This window comes from Oryzias latipes, chromosome 21, assembly GCF_053564925.1.
Source record: "Oryzias latipes strain Hd-rR chromosome 21, Olatipes_Hd-rR_3.1".
Taxonomy (NCBI): Eukaryota; Metazoa; Chordata; class Actinopteri; order Beloniformes; family Adrianichthyidae; genus Oryzias; species Oryzias latipes.
Window position 1 is genome coordinate 917,564 of NC_136257.1, and position 15,592 is coordinate 933,155.

At 52.5% G+C, this 15,592-nt stretch overlaps 1 protein-coding gene across 1 annotated transcript in view; it reads right to left on the bottom strand.

The window, feature by feature from the left end:
• ankrd44 (ankyrin repeat domain 44) overlaps positions 1-15,592 on the bottom strand; it is a 39,695-nt gene that overhangs the window by 8,644 nt on the left and 15,459 nt on the right. The window contains 7 exon segments of the mRNA XM_023951016.2: positions 4,802-4,942; positions 5,024-5,092; positions 5,489-5,552; positions 7,435-7,517; positions 7,589-7,703; positions 7,763-7,841; positions 8,402-8,614. Of these exon segments, the coding sequence (XP_023806784.2) occupies positions 4,802-4,942; positions 5,024-5,092; positions 5,489-5,552; positions 7,435-7,517; positions 7,589-7,703; positions 7,763-7,841; positions 8,402-8,614 (764 nt within the window).

Sequence of the window (15,592 nt, forward strand, 5' to 3'; positions counted from 1 at the left end):
AATGCTAACCAGTCAATGCTAACCGGTTAATGCTAACAGGTCAATGCTAACCGGTCAATGCTAACCAGTTAATGCTAACAAGTCAATGCTAACCAGTCAATGCTAACAAGTCAATACTAACCAGTTAATGCTAACCAATCAATGCTAACAAGTTAGTGCTAACAAGTAAATGCTAACCAGTCAATGCTAACCAGTCAATGCTAACCGATTAATGCTAACAGGTCAATGTTAACCGGTCAATGCTAACCAGTTAATGCTAACCAGTCAATGCTAACAAGTCAATGCTAACCAGTTAATGCTAACAAATCAATGCTAACAAGTCGATGCTATCAAGTCAATGCTAAACAGTTAATGCTAACCAGTCAATGCTAACAAGGTGATGCTATCAAGTCAATGCTAAAAAGTTAATGCTAACCAGTCAATGCTTACAAGTTAATGCTAACAAGTCGATGCTAACATGTCAATGCTAACCAGTTAATGTTAACCAGCCAATGCTAACAAGTCAATGCTATCAAGTTAATGCTAACAAGTCAATGCTAACCAGTTAATGCTAACAAGTCAATGCTAACAAGTCGATGCTATCAAGTCAATGCTAACAGGTCAATGCTAACCAGTCAATGCTAACAAGTCGATGCTATCAGGTCAATGCTAACAAGTCAATGCTAACCAGTTAATGCTAACCAGTCAATGCTAACAAGGTGATGCTATCAAGTCAATGCTAAAAAGTTAATACTAACCAGTTAATGCTAACCAGTCAATGCTAACAGGTCAATGCTATCAAGTCAATGCTAACCACTCAATGCTAACCAGTTAATGCTAACAAATCAATGCTAACAAGTCGATGCTATCAAGTCAATGCTAATCAGTTAATGCTAACCAGTCAATGCTAACAAGGTGATGCTATCAAGTCAATGCTAAAAAGTTAATGCTAACCAGTCAATGCTAACAAGTTAATGCTAACAAGTCGATGCTAACAAGTCAATGCTAACCAGTTAATGTTAACCAGCCAATGCTAACAAGTCAATGCTATCACGTTAATGCTAACAAGTCAATGCTAACCAGTTAATGCTAACAAGTCGATGCTATCAAGTCAATGCTAACAGGTCAATGCTAACCAGTTAATGCTAACCAGTCAATGCTAACAAGTCGATGCTATCAAGTCAATGCTAACAAGTCATGCTAACCAGTTAAAACTAACCAGTCAATGTTAACAAGGTGATGCTATCAAGTCAATGCTAAAAAGTTAATGCTAACCAGTCAATGCTAACAAGTTAATGCTAACAAGTTTATGCTAACAAGTCGATACTAACCAGTTAATGCTAACAAACCAAAGCTAAATTAGTCCAGGAAGTTGCTTTTCCTTCCTGTTTATAAAAATGTAATTTCACGTAACCTCAGAAAAATGACAAATAAATGACATTCTTTCTAAACGATAATTTATTTTAAATATTTATGTTTTTGCAAAAGCAGGTTTTGAACTAGTTTATAATCACAGCATGTTTGATACATTTTAGACAGAAATATGGCGTTTCATCTCTGCCATAAGGTGAAAGGGCCGCTCCGTACATTCTGGAGAAAATGGAAGACTTTTCTGTTCACCTTATGGTTGTGGAAGTACCGTACATAGAAACTATGATGAAAGGCAGTGAGCCGCCTGTCAGCCCCCCCTGCTCTGAAAAATGAAAGTCCCGCCCCCCACTGCCTAACCGGATAAGACATGCAAATTTCAGCCAATAAGATCAACCAGAAAGGTTACCGCCCCCCAAGTGTCAAAAACGCCCCTTTAACACTGAGTGTAAATCCTGGTGAAGGCGCAAAGAGGAACTGACCGCGGAGGATCCTCACTCAGTTAGGCCTGCGGTTGTAAGATGGGGGGGTCGTTCGGTTAGAATGGTGTTCCTGAACGCCGCTGTTGTCTTTACGGCCTTTCACTTAATGGCAGAGATGACACGCCATAGAAGAGACCAACATTATTTTCATGTTTATGAGTTTTATTGTAACTTCACTAACACGCTGAGGTTTGACTCGTTTTTCTTTTGTCTAAAAATGTACCTTGAACAAAAAAGTTTTATTTGTTTTTGGAGATAAATTGTTTCACCTTCATGCTGCTTCTTTATTTTTATTTTTTTCCCATCATCTGTCCGTTCACATCAAATGCAATTTGTCCTCCACTTTGGTTTTAATGCATCAAAGTCGCCGCTGGACGTTTGTCCCAAAGAGTGTTTTAGGAACCTGACACTCTCGCCGCCTGAGGGCGGAGCTAACGCTTTTCTCGCCGTCCTTATAAAGGAGTTCCGGAGTATTTCTACTAAAAGCAAACTACTCCGTGTGAAACCTGAGTGTATTGATGCTCTGGTGAACGGGGGAAACCAGTGAAAGATCTGCAGCTGCCTGTGTGTAGCTTGTGTGTAGTGTGTGTGTAGCTTGTGTGTAGCGTGTGTGTAGCTTGTGTGTAGCGTGTGTGTACCGCGTGTGTAGCATGTGTGTAGCATGTGTGTAGCTTGTGTGTAGCGCGTGTGTAGTGTGTGTGTACCGCGTGTGTAGCATGTGTGTAGCTTGTGTGTAGCATGTGTGTAGCTTGTGTGTAGCGTGTGTGTAGCATGTGTGTAGCGCGTGTGTAGCGCGTGTGTAGCATGTGTGTAGCATGCGTGTAAAGCGTGTGTAGCTTGTGTGTAGCCTCTGTGTAGCTTGTGTGTAGCGTGTGTGTAGCTTGTGTGTAGCTTGTGTGTAGCGCGTGTGTAGCTTGTGTGTAGCTTGTGTGTAGCTTGTTCGTATCTTGTGTGTAGCGTGTGTGTAGCATGTGTGTAACTTGTGTGTAGCTTGTGTGTAGCGTGTGTGTAGCTTGTGTGTAGCTTGTGTGTAGCGCGTGTGTAGCTTGTGTGTAGCCTCTGTGTAGCTTGTGTGTAGCTTGTGTGTAGCGTGTGTGTAGCTTGTGTGTAGCTTGTGTGTAGCTTGTGTGTAGCGTGTGTGTAGCTTGTGTGTAGCTTGTGTGTAGCGCGTGTGTAGCTTGTGTGTAGCCTCTGTGTAGCGTGTGTGTAGCTTGTGTGTAGCGTGTGTGTAGCTTGTGTGTAGCTTGTGTGTAGCTTGTGTGTAGCGTGTGTGTAGCGCGTGTGTAGCTTGTGTGTAGCCTCTGTGTAGCGCGTGTGTAGCTTGTGTGTAGCGTGTGTGTAGCTTGTGTGTAGCGTGTGTGTAGCTTGTTCGTATCTTGTGTGTAGCGTGTGTGTAGCATGTGTGTAGCTTGTGTATAGCGTGTGTGTACCGCGTGTGTAGCGTGTGTGTAGCTTGTGTGTAGCTTGTGTGTAGCGCGTGTGTAGCGCGTGTGTAGCATGTGTGTAGCATGTGTGTAGCGCGTGTGTAGCTTGTGTGTAGCCTGTGTGTAGCTTGTGTGTAGCTTGTGTGTAGCTTGTGTGTAGCGTGTGTAGTTTGTGTGTAGCTTTAGTGTAGAGTGTGTGTAGCGTGTGTATAGCATGTGTGTAGCGCGTGTGTAGCTTGTGTGTAGCGCGTGTGTAGCTTGTGTGTAGCGTGTGTGTAGCATGTGTGTATCTTGTGTGTAGCGTGTGTGTAGCGTGTCTGTAGCGTGTCTGTAGTGTGTGTAGCTTGTGTGTAGCTTGTGTGTAGCGTGTGTGTAGCATGTGTGTAGCTTGTGTGTAGCTTGTGTGTAGCGTGTGTGTAGCTTGTTTGTAGCGCGTGTGTAGCGTGTGTGTAGCGTGTCTGTAGCGTGTCTGTAGCGTGTCTGTAGCGTGTGTGTAGCTTGTGTGTAGCTTGTGTGTAGCGTGTGTGTAGCATGTGTGTAGCTTGTGTGTAGCTTGTGTGTAGCGCGTGTGTAGCTTGTGTGTAGCGTGTGTGTAGCATGTGTGTATCTTGTGTGTAGCGTGTGTGTAGCGTGTCTGTAGCGTGTCTGTAGTGTGTGTAGCTTGTGTGTAGCTTGTGTGTAGCGTGTGTGTAGCATGTGTGTAGCTTGTGTGTAGCTTGTGTGTAGCGTGTGTGTAGCTTGTGTGTAGCGTGTGTAGTTTGTGTGTAGCTTTAGTGTAGAGTGTGTGTAGCGTGTGTATAGCATGTGTGTAGCGCGTGTGTAGCTTGTGTGTAGCGCGTGTGTAGCTTGTGTGTAGCGTGTGTGTAGCATGTGTGTATCTTGTGTGTAGCGTGTGTGTAGCGTGTCTGTAGCGTGTCTGTAGTGTGTGTAGCTTGTGTGTATCTTGTGTGTAGCGTGTGTGTAGCATGTGTGTAGCTTGTGTGTAGCTTGTGTGTAGCGTGTGTGTAGCTTGTTTGTAGCGCGTGTGTAGCGTGTGTGTAGCGTGTGTGTAGCATGTGTGTAGCTTGTGTGTAGCTTGTGTGTAGCGTGTGTGTAGCTTGTTTGTAGCGCGTGTGTAGCGTGTGTGTAGCGTGTCTGTAGCGTGTCTGTAGCGTGTCTGTAGTGTGTGTAGCTTGTGTGTAGCTTGTGTGTAGCGTGTGTGTAGCATGTGTGTAGCTTGTGTGTAGCTTGTGTGTAGCGTGTGTGTAGCTTGTTTGTAGCGCGTGTGTAGCGTGTGTGTAGCGTGTCTGTAGCGTGTCTGTAGCGTGTCTGTAGCGTGTGTGTAGCGTGTGTCTAGGAGAGAGGCGTGTTCATATTTTGTCTTCTATTATTTCCTGATGGAGGCTGTTGGCACATGAACGTGTTTCACAGGCTTTCACATGAAAATGGGACATAAAGACCTTTGACAAAAAGGGCACTTGGGGCTTCTGGGTAAAAGGGGCAGGTGCTCAAGCCCCCTCAGCCCCCCCCCCCCCCCCCCCCCCCCCCCTGCAGGAAGGACTTGCTCACCTCCTGTCCAGGTCTGAGGCAGCAGCATAGTGCAAGGCAGAGCGCCCCCACTGGTCAGTGGCATTAATGTCGGTGCCACACACTACCAACGTCTCCAGACAGTGATAGTGGCGGCTGGCGGCGGCGTAATGCAGCGGAGTCCTGACGGACGGGGGAGAGCGAGGGAGACGTGAATCCATGGAGATCAGAGATTCTTCATATTCTCATAATCTGGTCTCTGACCTGCCACACTTATCTGTCCTGTTGTGTTCTCCTCCACTTTTCAGCAGCAGCTGCACACAATCCACGTTTCTGCAAACACACACACACAAGGAAACAGGTGGGATTTTCATTGGGGGTCCTTTGATTGGTCCTTTCTCATCAGGTTGAATTGTTGTCCAGAGAAACTGGAGTGAGACTCTGCAAACATGTGCAACCAGATAAAAGAGCAAGAAAGCTGTTCATCCTGGAAGTGTTTGGTGTTCAGGGAAAACCAGGGAAACAGAAAGTAGCTGCAGACGTCTGCAGGTGTCTGCAGACGTCTGCAGACGTCTGCAGGTGTCTGCAGACGTCTGCAGACACCTGCAGACTCATGCTCTAGTCGTCATGACAACATGCCTGATCTCATGATCCTAGCGTGGCTCTGCTTTCGTGCACAGATGTCTGACAGTCACAGGCATCTGCGTCTGCCTCAGGTTTGAAACTCACCCCCCCGCTGCAGCCGCGTGCAGACACGTCCTCCCCAGGCTGTCGGGGGTGTCTATCTGGAAGCCTGCGAACAGGACCGAGTCGTTACACAAACTAAACCTCCGACCTGACCGGGACAGCGCGGGGGGGGGGCAGCAGCAGAGAGCGGGGGGGGGGGGGGGGGGGGGTGGCGGGGGACAGACAGACAGACAGCTGTTAGTGACACAAGTATCAGAGAATCAGAGAGGCAGGTCAGTGAAGCTCTGGGTCTGGTTCTGGGTCAGGCTCTAGCTCTGGTTCTGGGTCAGGGTCTAGCTCTGGTTCTGGGTCTGGGTCTGGGTCTGGGTCAGGGTCAGGGTCAGGGTTTGGTTCTGGGTCAGGGTCTGGTTCTGGGTCAGGGTCAGGCTTTAGCTCTGGTTCTAGCTCTAGCTCTGGTTCTGGGTCTGGTTCTGGGTCAGGGTCAGGCTCTAGCTCTGGTTCTGGGTCAGGCTCTAGCTCTGGGTCTGGTTCTGGTTCTGGCTCTGGTTCTGGGTCAGGCTCTAGCTCTGGGTCAGGGTCTAGCTCTGGCTCTAGCTCTGGTTCTGGTTCTGGGTCAGGCTCTAGCTCTGGGTCTGGTTCTGGTTCTGGGTCAGGGTCAGGGTCTAGCTCTGGGTCTGGTTCTGGGTCAGGGTCAGGGTCAGGGTCAGGCTCTAGCTCTGGTTCTGGGTCAGGCTCTAGCTCTGGTTCTGGGTCAGGGTCTAGCTCTGGTTCTGGGTCTGGGTCTGGGTCAGGGTCAGGGTCAGGGTCAGGGTCTAGCTCTGGGTCTGGTTCTGGGTCAGGGTCAGGGTCAGGCTCTAGCTCTGGTTCTGGGTCAGGCTCTTGCTCTGGTTCTGGTTATGGTTCTGGGTCTGGGTCTGGGTCTGGGTCTAGCTCTGGGTCTGGGTTTGGTTCTGGGTCAGGGTCTGGTTCTGGGTCAGGGTCAGGCTCTAGCTCTGGTTCTAGCTCTAGCTCTGGTTCTGGGTCTGGGTCTGGTTCTGGGTCAGGCTCTAGCTCTGGTTCTGGGTCAGGGTCTAGCTCTGGTTCTGGTTCTGGGTCAGGGTCTAGCTCTGGGTCTGGTTCTGGGTCAGGGTCAGGGTCAGGGTCAGGGTCAGGGTCAGGCTCTAGCTCTGGCTCTGGGTCAGGGTCTAGCTCTGGGTCTGGTTCTGGTTCTGGGTCAGGGTCAGGGTCAGGCTCTAGCTCTGGTTCTGGTTCTGGTTCTGGGTCAGGGTCAGGGTCAGGGTCAGGCTCTAGCTCTGGTTCTGGGTCAGGCTCTAGCTCTGGTTCTGGGTCAGGGTCTAGCTCTGGTTCTGGGTCTGGGTCTGGGTCAGGGTCAGGCTCTAGCTCTGGCTCTGGGTCAGGGTCTAGCTCTGGGTCTGGGTTTGGTTCTGGGTCAGGGTCAGGCTCTAGCTCTGGTTCTGGGTCAGGGTCTAGCTCTGGTTCTGGGTCAGGGTCTAGCTCTGGGTCTGGTTCTGGGTCAGGGTCAGGGTCAGGCTCTAGCTCTGGCTCTGGGTCAGGGTCTAGCTCTGGGTCTGGTTCTGGTTCTGGTTCTGGGTCAGGGTCTAGCTCTGTTTCTGGGTTTGGTTCTGGGTCAGGGTCAGGCTATAGCTCTGGTTCTAGCTTTAGCTCTGGTTCTGGGTCTGGTTCTGGTCCTGGGATCCAGCAGGTTCAGAAAATTCTTTATGAATTTAATGTTTCTAGATAAAGTTAAGTGAATTTAGAAAACGGCCCCCCAACAGCAAAGCTGCTCACTATGTAGTGGGCGAGCAGAGAGAGAGGCGTCAAAGCTGGACCCCCCACCCCCCGGGGGTGCAGAAAGCAGCAGCTGACCCGGAGAACTGGGTCTTTGGATCAAACATACATTTAGGTTTGATGGACGCACAGCAGCAGACAGCTGTCTGTCATTCTGGCTTTGTTGATGTCAAATCTCCCCTGGGGGGCTCGGGGGTTACCTGAGGACAGCAGCTTCCTGCAGCAGTCCGAATGAGCGTTCAGGGCGGCCAGGTGGAGAGGGAACATCCCGTGGACCCCCCGCCTGCACACAGAAGGACACTCACGTCACGTCGGGTCACAGTTCAGGCCTTCCGGCGGGGTGGGGGGCACGACCTGGCGCAGTCGGCTCCGCTGGTGATGAGCGTGTTGATGAGGAGCTCGTGTCCGTAGCGTGCAGCAACATGGAGGGGGGTGTTTCCGTCCTTGTCCACGCTGTTGATTTCCCCCCCTGAAAGAAAGCATCTGTGTGAAGGCGGAACCAACACCAGGGCGGGGGGAGGGGCTTACCGTTCTGGATGAGCGTCTGCGAGCGCGTGAAACGTCCGTGAACGGCCGTCATGTGGAGAGGACTCTTCCCATCCCGACTCTGACCCCCCCGGAGGAAAAAAGGTGGACCCGTTAATGTGCTGCAGGTTTGATGTTCTTCAAACACACAATTGCACGCGCACACACACGTGCATATGCACAAACGCATGCACACACACAAACACGTGCTCATGTATATGCACACATACGTGCACATGTACATGCACACACGTGCACAAACACACACAAACATGCACACACACAAAGATGTAAATGCACGTGCACACGCACACACACGTTCATATGCACAAACGTGCACATCACCCACACACAAAGATGTACATGCACACACACACACGTGCACATGCACAAACGCATGCACAAACACAAACACACATGTACATGCACATGCACACACACGCGTGCTCATGTAAATGCACACACACACACACACGTACGTACACATGCACACACATATGCACATGTACATGCACAAACGTGCACATGCACACACACAAACATGCACACACAGTTTTCAGATTTCCCAGAAGTCTTTGGAGCTGCGGGCCTCCAGACCACGGCGGATGACGCTGGTTTTCCTGTGAAGGTCAGAGGTCATACCTGGATGTTGATGTCGGCGCCATTATTCACCAGGAACTCCAGGCAGAGCGCTCCGTGCGTGGACGCGGCAGCAAAGTGCAGTGGCGTGAAGCCCTTGTTGTTGGGCTGGCTGACATTGGCGCCATAATCGATCAGCTCGCTTACGACGGCGTCCTGGCCGTTGAAGCACGCCAAGTGGAGAGCCGTGTTCCCGAAGGCGTTGGGCTCATCTATCTGTGGTCAAAGGGGGGGGGGTCTCAGGACTGTCACATTCACACACGTGAAGCATGGCAGCTGGGTAAAACATGTGAGGATGAGGAGGATGATGGTTCCTTCCTACATTAGGAAGGATGCAGCTACACTGAAGGGCTCCACAACAACAACAATGTACCTGAACTCCCCTTTGGTGGGTGTCTCTGTCTAATAAAGGTTGCATTTTCCTGATTTACATCCGACTTTAAATGCATCGTCATGTTTGCACATAGGACATTAGAATCACTGTGAGGCTAGACACTACTGAGGGCCCAGTTGTAGAAGTCACACATCAGCTTTTAGACCGTGTTGGGGAGCGTGATCTGCTGGACTGTAAATCCTTCTGCTCCCCCATGTGCTGTGTGACAGTTACTCTCCCATATGTGACGTGACACGCGTGACCGTCAGTTACTTTCCCATGAGTGACGTGACACACGTGACCTTTATTTACTCCCCCATGAGTAACGTGACACGCGTGACCGTCAGTTACTCCTCTATGTGTGACGTGACACGTGTGACCGTCAGTTACTCCCCCGTGTGTGACGTGACACGCGTGACCGTCAGTTACTGCCCCATGGATGACGTGACCGTCAGTTACTCCCCCATGTGTGACGTGACACGCGTGACCGTCAGTAACTCCCCCATGTTTGACGTGACACGCGTGACCGTCAGTTACTTTCCCATGAGTGACGTGACACACGTGACCTTTATTTACTCCCCCATGAGTGACGTGACACGCGTGACCGTCAGTTACTCCTCTATGTGTGACGTGACACGTGTGACCGTCAGTTACTCCCCCGTGTGTGACGTGACACGCGTGACCGTCAGTTACTCCCCCATGGATGACGTGACCGTCAGTTACTCCCCCATGTGTGACGTGACACGCGTGACCGTCAGTAACTCCCCCATGTTTGACGTGACACGCGTGACCGTCAGTTACTCCCCCATGTGTGACGTGACACTCGTGACCGTCAGTTACTCCCCCATGAGTGACGTGATACGCGTGACCGTCAGTTACTCTCCCATGAGTGACGTGATACGCGTGACCGCCAGTTACTCGCCCATGAGTAACGTGACACGCGTGACCGTCAGTTACTCGCACATAAGTGACGTGATACGCGTGACCGTCAGCTACTCCCCCATGAGTGACGTGATACGCGTGACCGTCAGTTACTCCCCCATGATTGACGTGATACGCGTGACCGTCAGTTACTCCCCCATGAGTGACGTGATACGCGTGACCGTCAGTTACTCCCCCATGAGTGACGTGATACGCGTGACCGTCAGTTACTCGCCCATGAGTGACGTGACACTCGTGACCGTCAGTTACTCCCCCATGAGTGACGTGACACGTGTGACCGGCAGTTACTCCCCCATCTGTGACGTGATACGCGTGACCGTCAGTTACTCGCCCATGAGTGACGTGACACTCGTGACCGTCAGTTACTCCCCCATGAGTGACGTGATACGCGTGACCGTCAGTTACTCGCCCATGAGTGACGTGACACTCGTGACCGTCAGTTACTCCCCCATCTGTGACGTGATACGCGTGACCGTCAGTTACTCCCCCATGAGTGACGTGATACGCGTGACCGTCAGTTACTCCCCATGTGTGACGTGACACGCGTGACCGGCAGTTACTCCCCCATGAGTGACGTGATACGCGTGACCGTCAGTTACTCGCCCATGAGTGACGTGACACGTGTGACCGTCAGTTACTCTCCCATGAGTGACGTGATACGCGTGACCGCCAGTTACTCGCCCATGAGTGACGTGATACGCGTGACCGTCAGTTACTCGCCCATGAGTGACGTGACACGTGTGACCGTCAGTTACTCTCCCATGAGTGACGTGATACGCGTGACCGCCAGTTACTCGCCCATGAGTGACGTGACACGTGTGACCGTCAGTTACTCTCCCATGAGTGACGTGATACGCGTGACCGCCAGTTACTCCCCCATGAGTGACGTGATACGCGTGACCGTCAGTTACTCGCCCATGAGTGACGTGACACGTGTGACCGTCAGTTACTCTCCCATGATTGACGTGATACGCGTGACCGTCAGTTACTCGCACATAAGTGACGTGATACGCGTGACCGTCAGCTACTCCCCCATGAGTGACGTGATACGCGTGACCGTCAGTTACTCCCCCATGATTGACGTGATACGCGTGACCGTCAGTTACTCCCCCATGAGTGACGTGATACGCGTGACCGTCAGTTACTCCCCCATGAGTGACGTGATACGCGTGACCGTCAGTTACTCGCCCATGAGTGACGTGACACTCGTGACCGTCAGTTACTCCCCCATGAGTGACGTGATACGCGTGACCGTCAGTTACTCCTCTATGTGTGACGTGATACGCATGACCGTCAGTTACTCCCCCGTGTGTGACGTGACACGCGTGACCGTCAGTTACTCCCCCATGTGTGACGTGACACGTGTGACCGTCAGTTACTCCCCCGTGTGTGACGTGAAACACGTGACCGTCAGTTACTCCCCCATGGATGACGTGACCGTCAGTTACTCCCCCATGTGTGACGTGACACGTGTGACCGTCAGTTACTCCCCCATGTTTGACGTGACACGCGTGACCGTCAGTTACTCCCCCATGTGTGACGTGACACGCGTGACCGTCAGTTACTCCCCCATGAGTGACGTGACACGCGTGACCGTCAGTTACTCCCCATGTGTGACGTGACACGCTTGACCGTCAGCTACTCGCCCATGAGTGACGTGACACGTGTGACCGTCAGTTACTCGCCCATGAGTGACGTGACACGCGTGACCGTCAGTTACTCCCCCATGAGTGACGTGATACGTGTGACCGTCAGTTACTCCCCCATGTGTGACGTGACACGCGTGACCGTCAGTTACTCCCCCATGTGTGACGTGACACACGTGACCGTCAGTTACTTGCCCATGAGTGACGTGACACGTGTGACCGTCAGTTACTCCCCCATCTGTGACGTGACACGCGTGACCGTCAGTTACTCGCCCATGTGTGACGTGATATGCGTGACCGTCAGTTACTCGCCCATGAGTGACGTGACACGTGTGACCGTCAGTTACTCGCCCATGAGTGACGTGACACGTGTGACCGTCAGTTACTTTCCCATGAGTGACGTGACACACGTGACCTTTATTTACTCCCCCATGAGTGACGTGACACGCGTGACCGTCAGTTACTCCTCTATGTGTGACGTGACACGTGTGACCGTCAGTTACTCCCCCGTGTGTGACGTGACACGCGTGACCGTCAGTTAATCCCCCATGGATGACGTGACCGTCAGTTACTCCCCCATGTGTGACGTGACACGCGTGACCGTCAGTAACTCCCCCATGTTTGACGTGACACGCGTGACCGTCAGTTACTCCCCCATGTGTGACGTGACACGCGTGACCGTCAGTTACTTTCCCATGAGTGACGTGACACACGTGACCTTTATTTACTCCCCCATGAGTGACGTGACACGCGTTACCGTCAGTTACTCCTCTATGTGTGACGTGACACGTTTGACCGTCAGTTACTCCCCCGTGTGTGACGTGACACGCGTGACCGTCAGTTACTCCCCCATGGATGACGTGACCGTCAGTTACTCCCCCATGTGTGACGTGACACGCGTGACCGTCAGTTACTCCCCCATGTGTGACGTGAAACGCGTGACCGTCAGTTACTCCCCCATGAGTGACGTGACACGCGTGACCGTCAGTTACTCCCCATGTGTGACGTGACACGCTTGACCGTCAGTTACTCGCCCATGAGTGACAAGACACGCGTGACCGTCAGTTACTCCCCCATGAGTGACGTGATACGTGTGACCGTCAGTTACTCCCCCATGTGTGACGTGACACGCGTGACCGTCAGTTACTCCCCCATGAGTGACGTGACACACGTGACCGTCAGTTACTTGCCCATGAGTGATGTGACACGTGTGACCGTCAGTTACTCCCCCATCTGTGACGTGACACGCGTGACCGGCAGTTACTCCCCCATCTGTGACGTGACACGCGTGACCGTCAGTTACTCGCCCATGAGTGACGTGACACTCGTGACCGTCAGTTACTCCCCCATGTGTGACGTGATATGCGTGACCGTCAGTTACTCGCCCATGAGTGACGTGACACGTGTGACCGTCAGTTACTCGCCCATGAGTGACGTGATACGCGTGACCGTCAGCTGCTCCCCCATGAGTGACGTGATACGCGTGACCGTCAGTTACTCCCCCATGATTGACGTGATACGCGTGACCGTCAGTTACTCCCCCATGAGTGACGTGATACGCGTGACCGTCAGTTACTCCCCCATGAGTGACGTGACACGTGTGACCGTCAGTTACTCGCCCATGAGTGACGTGATACGCGTGACCGTCAGCTACTCGCCCATGAGTGACGTGACACGTGTGACCGTCAGTTACTTGCCCATGAGTGACGTGACACGTGTGACCGTCAGTTCCTCCCCCATCTGTGACGTGACACGCGTGACCGGCAGTTAATCCCCCATCTGTGACGTGATACGCGTGACCGTCAGTTACTCCCCATGTGTGACGTGACACGCGTGACCAGCAGTTACTCCCCCATCTGTGACGTGATACGCGTGACCGTCAGTTACTCGCCCATGAGTGACGTGACACGTGTGACCGTCAGTTACTCCCCCATGAGTGACGTGATACGCGTGACCGTCAGTTACTCCCCCATGATTGACGTGATACGCGTGACCGTCAGTTACTCCCCCATGAGTGACGTGATACGCGTGACCGTCAGTTACTCGCCCATGAGTGACGTGACACTCGTGACCGTCAGTTACTCCCCCATGAGTGACGTGATACGCGTGACCGTCAGTTACTCGCCCATGAGTGACGTGACACGTGTGACCGTCAGTTACTCCCCCATGAGTGACGTGATACGCGTGACCGCCAGTTACTCGCCCATGAGTGACGTGATACGCGTGACCGTCAGTTACTCGCCCATAAGTGACATGATACGCGTGACCGTCAGCTACTCCCCCATGAGTGACGTGATACGCGTGACCGTCAGTTACTCCCCCATGATTGACGTGATACGCGTGACCGTCAGTTACTCCCCCATGAGTGACGTGATACGCGTGACCGTCAGTTACTCCCCCATGAGTGACGTGATACGCGTGACCGTCAGTTACTCCTCTATGTGTGACGTGACACGTGTGACCGTCAGTTACTCCCCCGTGTGTGACGTGACACGCGTGACCGTCAGTTACTCCCCCATGGATGACGTGACCGTCAGTTACTCCCCCATGTGTGACGTGACACGTGTGACCGTCAGTTACTCCCCCATGTGTGACGTGACACGCGTGACCGTCAGTAACTCCCCCATGTTTGACGTGACACGCGTGACCGTCAGTTACTCCCCCATGTGTGACGTGACACGCGTGACCGTCAGTTACTCCCCCATGAGTGACGTGACACGCGTGACCGTCAGTTACTCCCCATGTGTGACGTGACACGCTTGACCGTCAGCTACTCGCCCATGAGTGACGTGACACGTGTGACCGTCAGTTACTCGCCCATGAGTGACGTGACACGCGTGACCGTCAGTTACTCCCCCATGAGTGACGTGATACGTGTGACCGTCAGTTACTCCCCCATGTGTGACGTGACACGCGTGATCGTCAGTTACTCCCCCATGTGTGACGTGACACACGTGACCGTCAGTTACTTGCCCATGAGTGACGTGACACGCGTGACCGTCAGTTACTCCCCCATGAGTGACGTGACACGTGTGACCGTCAGTTACTCGCCCATGAGTGACGTGACACGCGTGACCGTCAGTTACTCCCCCATGAGTGACGTGACACGTGTGACCGTCAGTTACTTGCCCATGAGTGACGTGACACGCGTGACCGTCAGTTACTCCCCCATCTGTGACGTGATACGCGTGACCGTCAGTTACTCCCCCATGAGTGACGTGATATGCGTGACCGTCAGTTACTCGCCCATGAGTGACGTGATACGCGTGACCGTCAGTTACTCCCCCATGATTGACGTGATACGCGTGACCGTCAGTTACTCCCCCATGAGTGACGTGATACGCGTGACCGTCAGTTACTCGCCCATGAGTGACGTGACACTCGTGACCGTCAGTTACTCCCCCATGAGTGACGTGATACGCGTGACCGTCAGTTACTCGCCCATGAGTGACGTGACACATGTGACCGTCAGTTACTCCCCCATGAGTGACGTGATACGCGTGACCGCCAGTTACTCGCCCATGAGTGACGTGACAGTCGTGACCGTCAGTTACTCCCCCATGAGTGACGTGATACGCGTGACCGTCAGTTACTCGCCCATAAGTGACGTGATACGCGTGACCGTCAGCTACTCCCCCATGATTGACGTGATACGCGTGACCGTCAGTTACTCCCCCATGAGTGACGTGATACGCGTGACCGTCAGTTACTCCCCCATGAGTGACGTGATACGCGTGACCGTCAGTTACTCGCCCATGAGTGACGTGACACTCGTGACCGTCAGTTACTCCCCCATGAGTGACGTGATACGCATGACCGTCAGTTACTCGCCCATAAGTGACGTGATACGCGTGACCGTCAGCTACTCCCCCGTGAGTGACGTGATACGCGTGACCGTCAGTTACTCCCCCATGATTGACGTAATACGCGTGACCGTCAGTTACTCCCCCATGAGTGACGTGATACGCGTGACCGTCAGTTACTCGCCCATGAGTGACGTGATACGCGTGACCGTCAGTTACTCGCCCATGAGTGACGTGACACGTGTGACCGTCAGTTACTCCCCCATGAGTGACGTGATACGCATGACCGTCAGTTACTCGCCCATAAGTGACGTGATACGCGTGACCGTCAGTTACTCCCCCATGAGTGACGTGATACGCATGACCGTCAGTTACTCTCCCATATGTGACGTGACACGTGTGACCGCCAGTTACTTTCCCATGAGTGACG